Consider the following 18,504-nt stretch of genomic DNA (forward strand, 5'->3'; position numbering starts at 1 on the left):
AGCGGGGGCTACTCATCATTGCGGTGTGCGGGCTTCTCATTGCGGTGGCTTCTCTTGTTGTGGAGCACAGGCTCTAGGTGCATGGGTTTCAGTAGTTGTGGCACATGGGCTCAGTAGTTATAGCTCGCGGGCTCAGTAGTTACGGCTCGCAGGCTCTAGAGCGCAGGCTCAATAGTTGCAGCGCACGGGCTTGGTTACTCCGCGGCATGTGAGATCTTCCCGGACCAGGGCTCGAACCCACGTCCCCTGCACTGGCAGGAGGATTCTTAACCACTGTGCCACCAGGGAAGTCCCAAAATAAATTTCTTAAAAAGCTGTTTTCTTTTAATTACTACCCACCCCACACACACACACACACACACAATTAAGAATTTCAAGGTGGCCACAGCACGTGTGCTCTAAAGCAAGCACAGGGTCCTTCTAAGTGCGGGTCCCTCTGTGACAGCAGGGGTCACCCACCCAGGAGGCTGGCCCCTGCCTGAGCCCCACCCCTCAGGGTCAAGACGGGGCCTGGGATCTGCATGTTTTAGAAATATTCCCAGGGAGCCTGACACAGATCGGTGGTGAGCCTTGGATCTCTTTGGAAAACAGCTTCTTCAGCATCCAGTCGACTCCAACTCTCACGTGAGGGCGTCTCCGTGTGACTTCTCCAGAACCGTGCACGGCCTTCCCTCCAAACACAGATCACCTTTGACTCCGTCCTGCCGCACTCAGACCGAGCAAGGCATCAATGACAGAATCACCCCCCAACTCCGTGCTTCCACTGCAGGGGGCACGGGTTCGATCCCTGGTCGGGGAACTAAGGTCCTGCAAGCCAAGTGGCGTGGCCCCCCCCCCCAAAAATAAAAAGAATCACCCTTCAGAATGGAAACACCTAGTTCAGGGTTCCCAAGGACAAGGTTTGATAGAAAATAAAAGACCAGCATCCTTGGCAATTGGTGGCTTTGGGCTGGAAACGTGAGACCGCCTTGGTGTGAATCATGACCGATATATATCACTGGAAAGGCGCTTACGTGATTCAAAGTTTCCATGGAGCTAAAAAAAAAAAAAAAATGAGAAACATCTGTTGGAGCGGTAAACAGCTGTCCCCCCAAGTTTCCCGGCTCTGAAAGGATGCCAGCGAGGGTGGGGCTCCTCCCACACCTGCTGCTTCCGTGCTCTCGTGACAGGGCCTGCCAGGTCCCCAGCCGGCGTGATGACAGCAGGCTCCTTCCAAACAGGAAGAGAAGTCGTAACTCAAAACCCTCACTTCTTCCAACCCTGAAGGAAGCCAAGCCTCTCACCACAGGAGGCTGTTTTGTTTCCTTCTGGAGAGGGCAGGAAGTGGGGGACTTGGGAAATCTATTGTCAACAGATCTAGGATGTACTCAGACATCCAGGAGATGGGAGCCCAGGCCCGCGGGTTCGAGCCATTGACATTATGGCTCAGTAACAGAAACAGAAATTCCGTAAGCGGCGGCTGCCGTGTGCAGGACATTCATTTGGTGTCACCAGGCGCCACTTCCAGAATCCAAGAGCAAGCAAAATGGCTTGCTCTCGGGAGGGCGGATGGATCTTGGAGATCTCGTATGTGCCCCGCTTTTCCCCTCTGAGCAGACTGATGGTGGCGTTCTTGTTTATATCAACATAGGAAGCAGGTTGGCAAATTTACACATGAATCACAGCTGAAGACATTTCCTCTCCAGAGGACACCCGGTCCGAATTGCAAAGATAACTTTATCTTCTGCAAACACGTTGCATCTTCTTGGTTGCCTTTCTTACCTGTTTGCTTTGTTTTCTTTTGTTTTGCTTTTTCAACCAGGGAGCGGCTCCTTACCTCTCTGGAGGCTGGTGCCTGGGTAGCCTCCCCAGAAGGAGGGGTCTCCCACCCCTTCAGGTCTGGGTGCACAGACCCAGGTCTCCAAAAGCCGTCAGCCTCGCGCCAGCCGCTCCAGACAGCATCTTTTGCCACTAGGGGGCCTCCCTTATCCCTAAGAGAAGTGATCAGCGGTGCAGAGACCAAGACCCGACTTCCGTTTCTACAATGTATGGTCTCCAGGGATGGACCAAGCATTGTATGACTACACAGCCCCAGACTGGTCGTGACAGGACAGATGCAGAGCCATTAAGAAGCCTTCCCTCGGCTGACAACTTCTGGACTTGGTCATGGCAACCTGGGGCTGAGGTAGGACTTGACCAGCAGTGATGCTGCAACCTCCAAATTCCATCCAGGAAGCAGGCGAGCCTAGAGTGGGATGCCTGCCCCCAGGCTGTGCACCCTCTCCTGCCCGCTCCCCTCTCCCCCTTTGTGGTTGCCCTCGTTGCCTGGACACAGACCCCTCTAGATCAGAAGCAGAAGGGTCTGCAGGTGCAGGAATACACGACATGGCATCAGTGACGCTAGCTGTCCATGAAGTGGGTGGTGAGACCGCTCACAGCAGGAAGACCTATAGCGCAGCATTTGCCTGTAAACCTCTCAACGCAGGACCTGGGGAGGGTGCCAGGGCTTACGTGGCCCTAGGTTGCTTCAGCTCTTCGACTTTCCGTTACTCGTTTGCAAAATAGGGAAGAACCCAACCGCTGAGACTTTTTGCATATTGTTTTGAGATGACGGTCTAGGAGTTACTTTGAGCTTCTTGAAACTGGAATGGTTTTCTAAACCAACCCATACTCGAATCTTGTAAGCCCAGCATATACCTAAGGGTGAACACAGCTGTGTTTATTAACATATATATGTGTATGCTGTGGGAACTAATCAATATATTCTAATTGGAGTATTAAGGAATGTTCCAAACAGGTGGCAATGTTCAGATCTAACCTTTAAGGCTGTTATACACAGTTGGATGCCCCAGAATGATACGGTGCCTTGCACGTGATAGTTACTCAATAAATGATTACTGAAGACCAAAACCAAAACAAGGGACTTCCCTGGCGGTCCAGTGGTTAAGACTCCACGCTTCAACTCTGGGGGCGCCAGGTTTGATCCCTGGTCGGGGACTAAGGTCCTGTACGCTGCACCAAAAACCAAAACCCAAAAGCAAAAAGCACGCGGATACGTGCACGTGCGTGTGTACCCACGTGTATATGTGTGCATAGGTATGTATATTTCTACAGTCACTCATATATTTTTCACTCCTGGCCCTCCATCAGCAGACTCGAGACAATGTACTCCGGTTTCCGCAGCGGCTGAATCTGGGGCCAGCGGCGGCCTACGTTGAGCCCTAAGGTGTCTGGACTTACGCTGCAGGAGCCCAGTCCTCTGGGGCGCTGGGCCGGGCCCACAGGTGCCAGCGCCCACGTGCCTCTACCCTGGAAGGTGCCACCAGAGCTCTGGGCGAGCAGCGAGTGGCAGCTGTCCCCTCCCGGGACACGGGGCAGCCCACACACATCACACGTCCCCACGAAAACCCCAGCCGGTGTTGCGGCTCGTATCTGCCTCTCCTGCCGGTCCCTGGGCCCAGCCCCCTGGGGGCCCAGACCAGCAACCGCGAAGCCCTGAAGCGGGGCCTCCGTGGGTGCGCGGAAAGCGGCAGCTTGAGAAAGGCGGCGAGCCCTCCGCCGTCTGGAAACGGAAGTTCCGCGCCCGGGAGCTGGCCTCCCCCTGTGGACGGACAGCGTCAAGGCGCCCCCAGTCCTTGAAGCGCTTCCTGGTGACCCCGATCATTCTGTGCGCGGCCGTGGTCATAAACACGCGGGAGCATCTCTCCGCTGACGTCGTCGATAACCCCCCAGGGTCACATACTGCGAACTCCCAGCCAGAGGCGGAAGCCACCTTCCTGCTTGGCTGTCCTGCGGGAGCAGGGCTCAGCCTGGAAGGGTCTGCAGCTCCAGGGGGTCGGATAGGCCGGGAGCAGCCGTCCTGGTCTAGAGGCCACTCCGAGCATGGTCAAGAAGCCCTGGTGCCCGCTCAGGACCAGTGTGCCGGCCGTGGGGAAGGGCAGCTTCAGGAACTGCCCCAGGACATTTGACTCACTTCCATGTGACCCGCAGTAAAGCCAGAAATAAACCCTTTGATGTGTGGGTCCCTAACTGAGGAGCCGGGCTCACGGGGCCTTCCAGAAAGAGCTCCGGGTTCCGCCGGCCTCCTTCCTCCTCCCCCTTCCTCTTCCTTTTGGCAAAAGTAAAACACACAGAAAGGCAGGGAAAGGCCATCCGGCCCGACATTTCCTGGCTGTCGCTGCCACCGAGCGCTTCAGAGCACCCCGAAGAGGGGACCCTGGGGGCTGGAGAGCCGTGTGTGTGCTGAGTCCTCGAGGACCGGCCCTGCCACCCAGGGCATCTATCCTTCATTTGTTTATTCATCCAGTCCTCGTTTATTGCACGCTGGCCGGACGCCAGACCCTGTGTTAGGTGTTCTGAGAATTCCATGGTGAGCTCCCTGACCTTGGGAAGCTTCCGTTCTGGCCGGGGAACCCCACGATACACAACTCACAGACACAGGTCATGCACCCCATCCAACAAAAATGTGCCGCGTGCCTAGGCCATGTCAGAAAATTAAATGATGGTGAGGGGAAAAAAAGTCATTCGGTATAGGGAATAAGCCCCAGTGGACGCCCACCCTACACCAAAACTGCTGCGCAGAAATCTGGGCTGAGGAACTGGGCTGACTCAGGAAGGAGAGGGGGAGGAAGGACAGGTTCATCTCAGAGGAATCACCCCTCGGCGGCCGACAAACTGGATCTCCAGGGGCCAGTGCAGGCACCTTCTGACGGTGGTTCTGTTTGGGCAGAGGCAGCCAGACCCCGATAGGGGGCAGGGGCCCCACCTCTGGAGGAGCCCAGGTGGGACACGCACCACCTCCACTTACCCTGTGCCCAGCCTGCGCCCTGCCGAACAGCACCTCCGAGGCATCCAGACCGTCAAAGTGTCGGCCTTGGGGCAGGCTGGCCCCAGCCAGGGCCACCACGGTGGGGAAGATGTCCAGCACGCTGCAGGAAGATCAAGACAGTGTTGGCCCCAGCTGTCCGCAGGCTCTCTCCCTGGCCGCGCTGGGGTCAAGAGCCGCCCAGCCCAGCCCGGCCCAGACGGAGCCCCGGCAGCCTCCCATACAGCCCGCCCCCTCTGCCTCCTGTCCTGCCTTCAAGCCCCACCTGGATTTCCTACAGGAGCAGCACCCAGGCTCTGCAGCCAGGTGTTGCCTGGGCTCAGATCTCAGCTCGGCCATCTATCTGTCTAGCCCTCAGTTTTCTGCTCTCTAAAATGGGCATGATAGGGGACTTCCCTGGCGGTCCAGTGGTTAGGACTCCGCACTTCCACTGCAGGGGGCACGGGTTCAACCCCTGGCCAGGGAGCTAAGATCCAGCAAGCCTCGCAGTGTGGCCAAAAAAATAAAAATAAAAAGGGCAATAACAACAGTACCTGCCTCGCTGGGCGGCAGTGTGGATGAAAGACGCAGGTCATACGCGTAGAGGGCCTGGCACTCAGAGAGCTCACTGGATGTCTGTGTTATAGTCACTCACAGGGACACCCCTGCAGACCTACCTAAGAACTAGGGGGCTGTAATAAAAAGGAATGAAATAGTGCCATTTGCAGAGACATGGATGGACCTAGAGACTGTCATACAGAGTGAAGTAAGTCAGAAAGAGAAAAACAAATATCGTATAATATTGCTTACATCTAGAAAATCTAGAAAAATGGTACAGATGAACTTATCGGCAAAGCAGAAATAAAGTCACAGATGTAGAGAACAAACTTATGGTTACCGAGGGGGGAAAGGGGGGTGGTGGGATGAAATGGGAGATTGGGATTGACATATACACACCACTATGTATAAAACAGATAACTAATGAGAACCTACTGTAGAGCACAGGGAACTCTACTCCATGCTCTGTGGTGACCTAAATGCGAAAAAAATCTAAAAAGGAGTGGATATATGTATATGCATAATTGATTCGCTTTGCTGTACGCCTGAAACTAACACAACATTGTAAATCAACTCTACTCCAATATAAAATTAATTTAAAAATAAAAGTTAAAAAAAAAAAGAAGAACCAAGGGGCTCTACCTGTCACCACCTAGGCCACCGCCACCCGCTGAGGGGGAACAGTGTGTGACAGGTGTCTACAAGAGAACATTTACTTCATTTTTCCCACCCTGGGTCTCCGTGTCGCAAATAGCTAGTCTTTGTCTAGAATGCCGTCATGTGTGACACATTCCATCCGCTTTCATTTAGCTCTGTTATTCCTGTTACAAAATAGTCAGTGTTCAGGGTGGACAAATAGGATGACATCCAGAAATACGAAGCAGCAGCACACACACAGCCCCCCGCCCGAAGGCAGCCACTGTGAACACGTTGGTGGATTTTGTGAATTTGATTTTCTTTGAAGTCACGTGGTACCATTTCCCTCTGCTCTAGGGCACATCTCCCTCCAGCCTGCTGTGCTCAGGTCAGACAAAAACTCTTCGGCAAGAACAGAGCTGTTTATCTGAGGGCCAGGCTAACGGAGAGTCGGTGGGACTCGACAGAACCGGAGGGCCAGGCCCGCACGAGGCTGGACATCTCGGGAAAGAGGGTCCACCTGAGGCTGGGCTCATTGGGAGGCCTCCAGGCCCCACCTGCTGCTTCCCCAGCCCAGAGTTCCGGGAGCGGAGGCTCGCCCCCCAAGATGGGCCGCGGAAGGGAACTGCCACGTGCCCGCCTCCCCTCCTCCTCTGCTCCAGGGCTCTGTCTACAGCCCCGAGCAGGATCTCTCCCTCGGCTGCGGTACAGAGCGTCCCTGGTCTGCCTCTGGCTTCCACGGTTCACAGAGCCGGAGGCTTATCTCTCGCGATGTGCGCTCCAGGGGCTGGCACCCCACGCGCGTGCAAGTGCAGGAAGTGCACAGTAAGCCCTTGCGGAGTACAGAACGGTCCAGAAACCTGTCCAGAGTCCCAGGCCCCTGCCAGAAATCAGGCAGCCCGGCGGACTGCAGTGCAGGCTGAAGAGGCCGGGGTGGCCGGCACTGCTGTTTGGGGTTTTCTCTCCGTTGCACCCCTAAGAGAGGCGTGCCCCCCAGAGGAGTCAGGTCAGTGGCAGAAGAACGGGGTCTGCCTTAGATTTGGGGGTGTGCGGCACATTTTCTTTTCCCGTCTCATTCCCCCCTCCGTCATCGTGAGGCTTAGCACCCTCATTATACAGCAGAGTCTAACGTTCATGGAGTCCCAGTGTCTCAGAATCGGGCAGGAACCTCCAGAGCACAGAGGAAAGCTCGGGTCCGCGACAAAAGCTTCTGCATCTCCAGGACTTGCCAGTCCAAGCTCAGGCTACCAAAGAGTCCTTCCTTACGTAAAGGAGGAAAACAAGCCCCCGAGGGGAGCCCTGGAGGAGGGAGATCCTCCCGGGACACAGAGCCCCAGACCCTGGGCCCCTGCGTGAACTTGGAGAAAGCATCAGTCCTGCAAAGGCTACCCAAGGGACCCCGCTACTCCAAACCCTCCCTAAGGAATTGGTCTCGGGAGTCTTGGAAACCTTGGGGAAACAGACCAAAAAACCCCAAACCTAATTTTCAAATTTCCACAGTTCATTCTAATACCTGGGAAGGCGCATTCTGACTTTCATGGAACCTCAGTCCGTTTGCCTTTGTGGTTCCTTATTCCATATAAAATACTCAAAATTATATTTTACAATTCTGTTGACATAAAGATTATATAAATATATAAAGAGGAGATATGAAGCCATTTTTCTTCAACCTAAAAGTTTTTGTTTTTTCTTCTGGTTTCAAAGAAAATGAAAAGGTCGTGTGCCCCCAGCACCGCGCCTCCAGCCCCGATGGGCAAATCGGCCTTGGGTTCTGGAGGCCTTGGTTACGAGACGGGCCGTCGAGAGCCTGCTCGCGGACGGGCAGGCACGGCGACCCAGAAGAGAGCCCCCTGAGTGGGTCGGCTCCAGGGGGCACACACTGCAGGTTCTGTTGCCCACGTGAGAAGATTTTCTTCATGCGGCTTCAGCCAGCCCAAGGCGCTGAAGACTGTTCAGAGGAAGCGTGCATATCTGTGTTTTTGTCCGAGGAATTGCCAACAGAACCTGCGTGTGGGGACTGGGCAATCGCGAGGAGGATGCGGGGAGCTGCAGGGCTGCGGGGGGCTGGCCTGGATCTCAGGGCACGTGTCAATGGCACTGGGGCGCTTGCTGGGGTGCCGCGGGCGGAAGGGAGGCTGCTTCCTAGAAGCGCGGACATTACATCCGGGAAGTGGCCAGTGTGATCTGAAGACGGGAAGTGAGAAGGGCCAGGGCTGCTGGAGTGTAGGCTGGGGTGCGTGGGCCTGGACTCTGGGCCTAGAGTGAGCGAGAGCAGAGCAGAACCCTTCCAGACCGTGGAAGAGTGGGAACGCTCCTGGATGTGGCGAGCGAGCTCTCTGGCCTCTGGCTGTAAGTTCCTTCCTGCGGGAAACTCGCTCGCGTTATCTCTGGGGAAAGCTAGGTGCCCACCCCTTCCTGGCCTAAGTCCCTCGGTGGAGACTGGAGAGGCTGCAGGTCCCCCTTGGAGACCAGCAGGGCCCGGCAGCAACTTTGCAGGGAGCACGGGGGGCCCACAGCACCACGAAGACCCAACACCGAAGCGCGCACGTCCGTTACACAGCAGAGTGCCGCAGCAGTGCGGGTGAGGGAGGGTCCGCTGCCCATCTTCCCCCATAACCCACTGCCAGATACGGGAAAGCAGTGGGGGGCGGGCCTTGAAAGGAGATGCGCGGCTGGGCCTCGCCCGGGGGGGCGGTGACACCCAACCCACAGGACACCGACGTGAGCATCACCTCTTTGCAGATCCTACTTCCGGGACTCAGTTCTGTGCCTAAAGACAGCCCAGAACCAGCCGAATCCCCCTGCACATAACTGCCTGCCTTTGGGATATGGGAAGACAGCCTCGGGGTCCCCCAGCGGGTCATCCGCTTTCCGGGCGAAACAGACCTTTAGCTGTTTTTCAGATGAGATTATTGCAAGCCCTCCCCTCCCCTTCTAGCCACTGTAGGCTTGCCCCAAGAATCTCCAAGGGAGCGTTCCTCCGTTCTGAGCAGAGATGGGGGCCTCCCAGCTCAGATGCAGAGCAGACCCCCCCCCCTTTTTGTACATGACCAAGAGAAATCACTTGAGAGCTGTGATTCTCAACCGACATGAGTCTGTCCTCCCCAGGGGACACTTGGAGCCACCCGGGGACATTCTGGTCATCACAGCTGGGGCTGGGGAAGCCATGGGCATCCAGTGGGTGGAGGCCAGGGGTGCTAGTAAACGTCCTTAAACGCCCAGGACACCCTCCACCCCAAAGAACGGTCCAGCCCAAAATGTCAGCAGTGCCAAGGTTGAGATACCCCGCTTTAGAGTTTTAGGATCAAATCACCAGGCCCTTTTCAGACGTGCTGCCCTCCCGAAGGGACGTCAGCTCCTCAACAACAGAAGCCTCCTGTCCGATGTGCCCGTTCTTACAGTCCCTGGAGCCATGCTTGACCCATAACTGGACCCAACAATTCACCTCCGTTGAATAAATGAATTTCCCCCATGCTGCAGTTGTGTTGCTGGGCTTTGGGGTCAGGGCATCTGTAAGACCTTTCTTTTGATCTTATCACGTCACCTCGGTGCACACCTGGCGATTAACACACCAGTTACGTCTAAAGGTAACCAATAGGCTTAGCGTGGACCCTTCTCCCCGAGCCCCTAACACACACCTTTTTCTACTTTTCCCGTATTCACGTGAGTGTATCAGCTTGTCTACTCTCTGGTGTCCGTAATTCCTTAGGCACTGGGGTATTGGGTTAAGAGATCCTGGCCTCAGCTCAGAGTGGCTGAAGGGAGTTATCTCTGATCTGGAAGGAGATGTATATCCTCTGGGGAAGAAAGTAGGAGACTAAGTGATAGAAGAGGTGATTAAGTACCTAATACGTGGGAGCGCCTGGCTGGGCTTCCAAGAACATGAAGCATAAGAGCCTCAGCTTCTTGCATACGCGTCGTACCACGCTTCTCCTCAGTTTCTTCAATACGCGTCGTACCACCCTTCTCCCGAGAGCCAACCCGGAGGGGGTCCTGGCAGTCAGGGCGCTCCACCCAAGTTTGCTCTCCATGGATTCACGTGAGAAAACAGCAAGAGGATGAACTGTACGGAGACAGACCGTCCTGCTGCCATCAGGACTAATTTAACACCAAAAATACCCTAAGAGGGGCTGGCCTGGTGCATCGGTAGAGTGTCCTGGTAAAACTCCCAGCAAATGTTACCTCGTACCAAGGCTGGCTTCCTTTGGACACTCACCAAAATATCCCCTAAGTCAGTTGTCACCTCTGAAGCCCGCAATTATCAACAAAATGATGCAATTTATCACGGAGCCGTAGTTGACTGAAGGTGAGAACGCCATTCTCAACTGAGAAGCACGAGCTTGGTTTCCGGTGATGTCACTTGAGAGACGGCACGTCCAGCCCAGCCCGTGAACCCTTGGCCTGACTGCAGCAAGTCGGGCCCATAAAAAGCAGCCCGCCTGGCCCTCTTCCCGGCCAGCCTGACATCACAGGCTCCGGCCAGAGCTGTTGTTGTCACGCCTGCCGGCAGCACCCCGCCCCCATCCCCACCCGCGATTGTACGGGGCTGACCGGGCGTTCCCGGGGGCCCAGAGGCTGCCAGGGACAGTGCCTACTCACCCCCGACTTCGGCTGTCACCGCTGTTCACCCTTCCTTTCCCCCCGGGGTTCAGTCTCCCCGCCTTCTCTCCATCACCTCCCCTCTGGGATGCTAGAGGAAACCAGTGAAGCCTGCTTTCCTCTACTGGGCTGTGCTCTCTAGGCCAGAACCCACTTGGTTAACGGTGAAGGACCTTTGGAAATAGGAAATTAGTCTTCAACCAGAATAAGACCTCTGAGCCTGTGAGCAAGCAGCTGTGTCTACGGAGGGGCCCCCTCGTCCATGGATTCAGGGCAGAACCACGCAGAGGACGGGCCCTCCGGGTGAGCGAGAAGCCCTCGTTATAAGTCACGGTTGCAGAGCTGCGTGGTGTTGCTTTCCGGGTGGCACAGCACAGCCAAGTTCTGTGCCAAGAAGAGGGCCTCCTGGGCCTGCCTGCACAAGGAGGTCAGAGTAATAGCGAGATGTGCTCACGTGTACGATCGTCCTTCCTTCTAGAAGCTTCTTTGCCAGAGGTAGGAAGAAGAGCCTCACCCAAGGATTCATCCCTTCCTTCCCAGCCCAGTGGGTCCAGCTTCCTTCTCCCTCCCCTCGGGGGCACGTCAACATCTAGATCCCTTTCTTGTGCCATCTGATGACCAGTGACATGCTTGACGGAGCCATCCCCAGGACACCTGCCCTACCCCCAGAGAAGGGATCCTTCAGGCCCAATAGACCCGTTCCCGCACCCCCGTCAGCTTGGCCCAGGCCACAAGTGGTGAGGATGCCCCCTGGCCTTTCTGCAGCCACTGTCTCCTCAGTGCACAGCAGCACGACCCAGCACTGATGGCCACCCAGTGCCCTCTTCCCAGAGACAGCCCCCCAGAGGACGGCCTGAAAAGTGTCCCACCGCACTGTTGCTCCGGGCGGCTCTACGCTGCTACAGTCTGAGTTCGGGACGTATCTGGGGACACCTGGCCAGGGCAGGTGACGTGTGAGGTCTCTAGCCACGCAAGCATCCATGACTGTTTCCTACATCTGAAGGTAATCTGGGTCTCGTACCTTAGCAAAGCAGTGCTGGTGACGTTGACGGGGACCCTGCCGGGCCAGTAAGCCAGAGCTGGGACACGGTGTCCTCCTTCCCAGGTGGTCTGCTTGGCTGGACTTCCCCCTGTGAGAAAAGGGGAGACAGTTGGTTCTCTGGGAAAACAGTCCTTCTCCACGGGGACTCTCTAAGAGCTTCTGATAATTCCAACAGAGGAATGACTTCCTTTAGCAACGAGCTATTCTGATTCATGTAGTGAATCTCTTTCAATACGTTCTTTTATTTTACCGGATTCAACGCGCGCAACTAGCGTGTCCGTCCCTCTCTAGGGAATCACGTCACTTAATTTCTTCATGCCGCTTTGGCCACTTCAGACTGTCTGGCTTGTTTACGGACTGGCATCAGTCCTGTGCACCCGAGACGTAGTAGGCGCTCAACAACTATCTGTTGAATGAATGAATGTGTCTTCCTACAGATCATGTTTAGGATGGAAACATAAAACTATTTGAAATGAGATAAAGGCGGAAATTCCCACAGTTATTTGATCCGCCCAACAACCGATCTGGCATAGGTTTTGTTGTTGTATTTTGTTCACTCTGCTTTACTTTTTTGTTTTCCTTTTTTTTTTTTTTTTTTTTTGAATGAATGAGCTCTTCCGATGTTGTGGTAGCTCCCACCTCTTGCCTCTCAGGGGGCGGTAAGAACAATCTACTGCAATCTACGAATTTCCACTGGGTAATTAAAGGAATTATTTTTGTAACCACCAAGTCAAAAGTGACCACCAGTGTAACGATGACCAGCAGGCTGGAAGGGATGAGGTCATGCTTTATGGAAACATCCTGAGTATATGTTGCGTTGAATTAACCATGACCATGCCCGTCCCTCCCACACACACCCCGACCTCATCCCAGCTGAGCCAGGAATTCCGCACGGTTAGCGTGTAGAGAGCCTTTCCAAGGCAAACGCTGTGTGTGTCTCACACATACCATGGTCATGCAACATCCTTATGTTTGGCTGGCGGAAACAACGATGGGGAGGGAGGGGGCGAGAAGATCGAGGCTGCCGTCACTTTGCGCTCACCCTGCAGCAAACGGAACCTTTGATGTCCCTGGCCCAGCACATGACACCAGAAATGCTCGGCATTCTTGGAATTTTCTCATAACCAGCTTTGGAGTCCCCCCAAGGGTTGAAGTCAGAAACGATACACTAAACAACTCGTGTCTATGGACCGTTTGTGGTTAGGGGTGGGGCTCTCGGAACCAAGCGGAGTTGTGTGGGGGGCCGAACGGGAAACTCTTTGACTTGGCCCAAGATGTCTCACATACCTTCTTCCAGTCCAGAGCCACGCCGGCCATAAACACCTAGAGCCCACTCCCAATTATTCACGCATATGGAACAGAGACTCCAGAGCTACAGCCAGCATAAATCGCACTCCCCCGTGGCCTTGGAATGCACGACTTACGCTTCAGCTGAAGGCCAAGGAGCAGGGAGGGAGCACTAACGCTGCACGTGCGGGAGCTCTGCAGATAGTCCCCACCACCCCCCACGAGGGGCGTTTCTATGGAAGCTCGGGGAATAGGTGGGTGAAAACATGGAGTCCATTTATTTGCAAGTCCACGGAGCACAAAATTCAGACGAACTTGCTTAGCCTTTGAGGCCAGATGCTAAGGAAAAGCAAAGGGTTCAATTCGAAGAAACAAGCCAATGGTTCTGAGGGTCGACCAGAAGGCCCAGGCTGGGGGCTTGCACTGTGTTAGGGCTATAGGTGCCAGCGTACAGGGTTGGCACCAGGATTGCGTTTCCGCCTCCAGGGTGTTTCCAGAAGGGTACACTAGCCCCTAATTAATAAATCTGCTAATTGGTCTTCACCACTAGGGGTTCTGCTCATTTGCCATGATCTTTTTGTACCGTTCTTTTTCAGACGATTAACTTTCCTAATTCGTTTTCAGAGAAAAATATGTCAATGCGTTTGCCTTATTTCATCAGAGAGTTGAAAGCTGGAGAGGTTAGAAGGAATTCGGCCAGTTATAAAACATGTATACGTCAACAGAGTGGACAGTGCCCTGCAGAGAATCAGGAACTGGGACAAAGAGAGGAAAATGTTGGCTGAGAGAAGCGGCTCAGTGTGGACACTTGGGGTGCGGAAAGCAACCCCTCCTCTATGTTGTCAACACTGGCCAGCTGGCACCTGGCTGTACCTTGGGTTCTGGCTTTACCAGAAAGACACAATTATATATTCCAGCCATGCCCACAAGGCTTGTACTCAAAAGAGTCCAGAGTGTAGGTAAACAACTATAAAAAATATATCCCCCAGAGCGTGGACACCTTCCCACTCCAAATTCCAGTATCTCATTGGCACTGCTAGGGGTGGGCCAACTTTAAAAGATCCGACCAGCATTCTCTGTGGGTCCCCAGGGTTGATGCCTGATAACCAGGCATCTGATTATCAGAAACATCTAACCGTGTTTGTTGTGGTTCATCTGCACCAGCAAACACTGAAACCCACAGCAGCTGGCCCTGGTCCCCTGATGTTCTCCAGTGATACCTGCTCCTACTGATGGAAACTCATCCTCCGTTAACCACAACAGTAACAGTAACAATAATGTCTCCTATTGACTGAGCCCTTTCTAAGCACCAAGCTAAGTGCACCCACCTATAATGCTAAGTGCTTCCCGGTGTCATCTCCCTTAATCCTCAGGACAACTCTGTGAGCTAAGCCCTGTTATCCTCATTCTTCAGATGAGGAGGTTGAAGCTCAGAGACGTTAAGTAATTTGCTCAAGGTCACACAGCAAAGAAACACTAGAGTCAGGATTTGAATCCAAGTCTAACCACACAGCCAGTACCCTCAGCCATTAAACCTTCTAGGACTTTTTAGGACAGTGGTTCCCATCCCGGAATGCATACTCGAATCACTAGCTTTTAAGAAGTACCCAGGCCAAGGTCCCTTTCCCAGAGAATTGTGATTTAAATTGGCCGGGGGTGGGGCCTGGATACCAGTATCTTGTAAATTCTCCTGGTGAGTTAGTGTAGAGCGGGCCGTTCCAGGCCGAGGGTGAAGAGAGCAAGGAACAGAGTCAGAAGGTGGACACAGTGCGTTTTGAAACTAATTGTAGCTTATGTGCTTTTTAATGACAGGTTTTATACGGCCCACAGCTTTATAACTTTACGCCACTGGAGCGTGAATGTGACCCTATGTGTTATAGTGAGTGAGAACAATAGCTAAGTCCACAAAGTCAAACAGGCACTTTTTAATTTCAAAAGCTACTCGTTAGTTGAGAGCAACCTTCATACTTTGATTAGAGGCCCTGGCACATCAAAAGGGTCCATTGCGTTTGGCTTTCTGTTGAGAAACGCAAGTCTGATGGTCATGAAAACGCATTTCAGCGCACTTGCGGTTAGTTATGACTCTAATTAAGGCAGAACCTCTTACTTAAAGCAATAAATATTTAGCCTCAGCAACCAAAATATAAACAGAACGATGATTCATGGAAATGCTTTTGCTCGTTCTCCCCTGGCTACGGAAGAAAATGCCACTGCACGATGCAGGGAGAAAAGGGCAGCCGAGGAAGGCTCACCACGACCTACGCTTGGAACAGGGTCCTTCCCAGAAAGGACCCCAATGCGATGCCTGCCTGAGTCAGAAAGGCAGTGTGGCTAATACAGAGGTTGGCAAACTTCTCAGTACACGGAGCCGCCAGAAGGACACCCAGAGATGCTGATTTAGGAAGTCTGGGGTGGGGTCTGACTCCAAGTCATCCTGACACCAGGCTCTGAGGACCAGAAGTTGAGAAGTGTTAGTAAGGTAAATGGGAGGACGCCTTCCCAATTCTCAACGTCACTGCACATCCATCTCCTCAGCCGTGAAGGGGGAAATGACTGTACTGATCTCACGGGATGGTGGAAAAGTTACGCAAGATAATGTACATAAACTTCCAAGCCAGGTCCTCCGGTGTAGTGCCTGCCACGGAAGCGCCCACTAACAGCCATCCAAAGAAACCCCTAGCAAAGCGGAGACAAAACAGAATCACCTACAGATAGAAGACAGCAGGCTGCAACCTGGCAAAGCACACACTGAACTCGGCCCCCTGACAGTTTGGTTTGGCACAAATCGTATTTCTCTTTAAACTAAATCTGAATGTCGTTAGTCAGAGCCCTCGATCTGATTTCCCGAGTCCCTAATGCTGGCCACAGTGGAAGCAAACAAACAGTTGTTCGTTTATACTACCTGCCTGGCCCCTCAAGGCATTTATGTTTGTGACTCGGATGGGACACGCGTGTTCTGAGGCGCACACGTCCTATAACCTTCTAAAGAAGCAGGCTTCATTTCTAAATATATATACATGCCTCTCCCAAGGCTGCCCGGAGCGCACACACTAGTGTTCTAGAAACACAGGGCAGCCAGGCCTCTGTTGGGGCGAAGGACCCTGGCTGCCCTGGGGCGGCCGTGAGTGTGGGCATGGGGACTTCCAAGCCCGGCAGGGGACATCATTTGACTTCCACTGGGTCCCCAGTAGCTGGCCCTGACCCCAGCCGGGGCCAAGAGCCCCTCCCTTGCCCCTCCCTCCCTCCCCCAGTCCCCCGCAACCCCGACCCCTCTCCGTCCCACCCCCTGCCCCAAATGGACAGAAGGCCCAGGATGTAGAGAACGCTTCCCAGAGGGAAAGGTTATGTAACCACCTGACAGCATCGAGTTACAACCAAGGTCTCCTAGAGGCCAAGGATGCCAAATTCAACAGCATGTTTCCTCATCACCAGGGGGGAGGAAGGAACAGTTCTGCTCTTCAAATAAAACAAGGAAAGATTTTCCAGACAGAGGAGCCGTCAGTTAGGGCACAAACAAGGTGTTGGTTCTGTCCCGGAGAGGAAATAGGTCTGGAGCAGGGAAGGGGGGCCGGCGGCTGGGAACCAGGGGGGCCGCGGGCTCGGGGTCGGCAGCGGCCCTGCTGTGCTCCCTGGCCCCCGGTTCGGTCTCTCCTCACCCCTACAGGACGCAGGCCAAGCCCGTGGAGCACCCTCACTCCAGCACGGGATGAAGGGATGACTGCAGGAGACGCTGCCTCATCACATCAGCTGAGCAGAGCGGCTCAGCCAGGAGAGGGGGTGGGGGGTGGCCCGGGGGCCCTGGGAACAGGGGAGGCAGCGTGTGGCCTAATGCGCTGGGCCGGCTGCGGGGAGAAAGCAGCAGGGCTCTGGGCACTGTTTGTCCTGCTCCATCGCGAAAACACTGACTGTCTTCTCTCTTTCACCAGCTCCCGAGACTGGCCTCGTTTACAGCAGGATACACAGGCCTCCCGCTGACAAGGAACCTGCTCGAAGAAGAGCAGGAGGTCCAGAGGGACCCCCAGCCCCTCTCCCGTGACCCGGGTCCCCTGGCCATGGCCCTTCCACCCAGGGCTCTGCCCGCCTTCCCAGAGCCCCCCGCAGTGGCCTGGGCAGTGAGGAGAGGTTGACGGGAAGCCAGTTTGGAGACTGAGGAAGGGGAAGTGTTTACCCCCCACATGGTGCGTCTCCAGGATCTGCTGGGAAAAGAACAAGGTAACCAGGTCCAGTCCCACCACGGATTCAGGTGCTGTGCCCCACAGATACCACATCCAGACCAACGTTTGTGCAAGGCCCTGCCCCCCACAGAGGGTGTTGCCTCGACATGAAGGAAGTCCAGCCTCAGAGCAGTTTTCCAAACCACAGGCCCAGAACTCCTGGGAAGTGACCCTCATGTTGCTTAAGGTGCCTGTGTGCTTCAGCAGGAAAATCCTTCTCAGGTCATTTCTTCCAATTATTCTCTTGGTAGGAACCCTGCCCCCACCTCGAGTTTGTTTCGGCTGGGAGTGAAGAGGTGGAGCTGTACGGGGGTAGGAAAGGCCAGGCACCTCCCGGCCAGCGTCCCAGTTGGCCCTGCACCGTCCCGCGAGGCGGGTCTCCACTGCCCTTACTGAGGAGGACGCAGGGCTGGAAGGGGCCGCCGGGCACCGGGTCCCGAGCTGAGTCGAGAATCACGCCTCCAAAGCCCTCTCTCCATCTCTCCACTCTGCCTCCCAGATTTAGAAAGACTCAGACTGTCACAGGGGCTAACGAGGTTCTCCCTGACAACCATGGAGGGGGCAGAGAAGTAAGACAGGGTGTTGCAGACAGCTGGGCAGTCAGTCGGGTATAACAGGGCGTGAGGATAGTGAAAACGTGGGTTGAGGAATGAGCCGGGTGGTGGTCAGAGCGTGTGGCCCCTCAGTCGATGGCTGGCCCCAGGGAAGCCCTCTGCCCCGCTCAGCCTCAGATCCCTCTTTGGCCAACAAGATAGTTGGAGTAGAGCTCGCTGAGGCCTCCCTGGCACTGTTTGAATGCGGGGAGATTCCTGTCACTCGCTCCCCTTTATTTATCATCTTTGACTCAATAGAAATGTCTATATATACACGTACCACGTGTTCTTTATCCATTCATCTATAGATGGACACTTAGGTCACTTCCACATTTTGGCTATTGTGAGTAATGCTGCAATGAACATGGGGTGCGTATATCTTCTGGAATTCGTATTTTCATTTTCTTCAGATAAACAGTGCGATTGCTGGATCGCGTGGTAGCGCTACTTTTAGTTTTTGGAGGACCGTGCGTACTGTTTCCCACAGGGGCTGCACCAACTTGCACTCCTTTTCGTACACACCTTCCCCAACTTTGCTTCGGATTCAGTAGGTCTGGGGTGAGGACCTAGAATCTGCATTGCTACCAAGTTCTCAGGTGGTACTGATGCTGCTGGTCCTGGGACCTCACCTGATTACCCACTGGTCTAGATCTGACAGTTCTAGACTCGAAGGGCGCTAGATGTGGATATCCCAAACTGCTGGCTCTCACTGTGGTCCCTGGACCTGCTGCATCAGCATCACCTGGGAGCTGGTTAGAAATGCAACATCTCCATCACCAACCCAGACCGACT

The 18,504-nt window shown here is 54.4% G+C and overlaps 1 protein-coding gene across 9 annotated transcripts in view; it reads right to left on the reverse strand.

Moving 5' to 3' along the window:
- ARSG (arylsulfatase G) overlaps nt 1-18,504 on the reverse strand; it is a 131,793-nt gene that overhangs the window by 8,752 nt on the left and 104,537 nt on the right. For all 9 annotated transcript variants that reach the window (XM_073798348.1, XM_073798349.1, XM_073798350.1 and 6 more), the window contains 2 exons: nt 11,598-11,706; nt 4,787-4,907 (listed from right to left, as the gene is read on the reverse strand). In XM_073798348.1, the coding sequence (XP_073654449.1) occupies nt 4,787-4,907; nt 11,598-11,706 (230 nt within the window). The remainder of the gene's footprint in view (nt 1-4,786; nt 4,908-11,597; nt 11,707-18,504) is intronic.

This window comes from Tursiops truncatus, chromosome 20 (genome assembly GCF_011762595.2).
Source record: "Tursiops truncatus isolate mTurTru1 chromosome 20, mTurTru1.mat.Y, whole genome shotgun sequence".
Classification (NCBI taxonomy): domain Eukaryota; kingdom Metazoa; phylum Chordata; class Mammalia; order Artiodactyla; family Delphinidae; genus Tursiops; species Tursiops truncatus.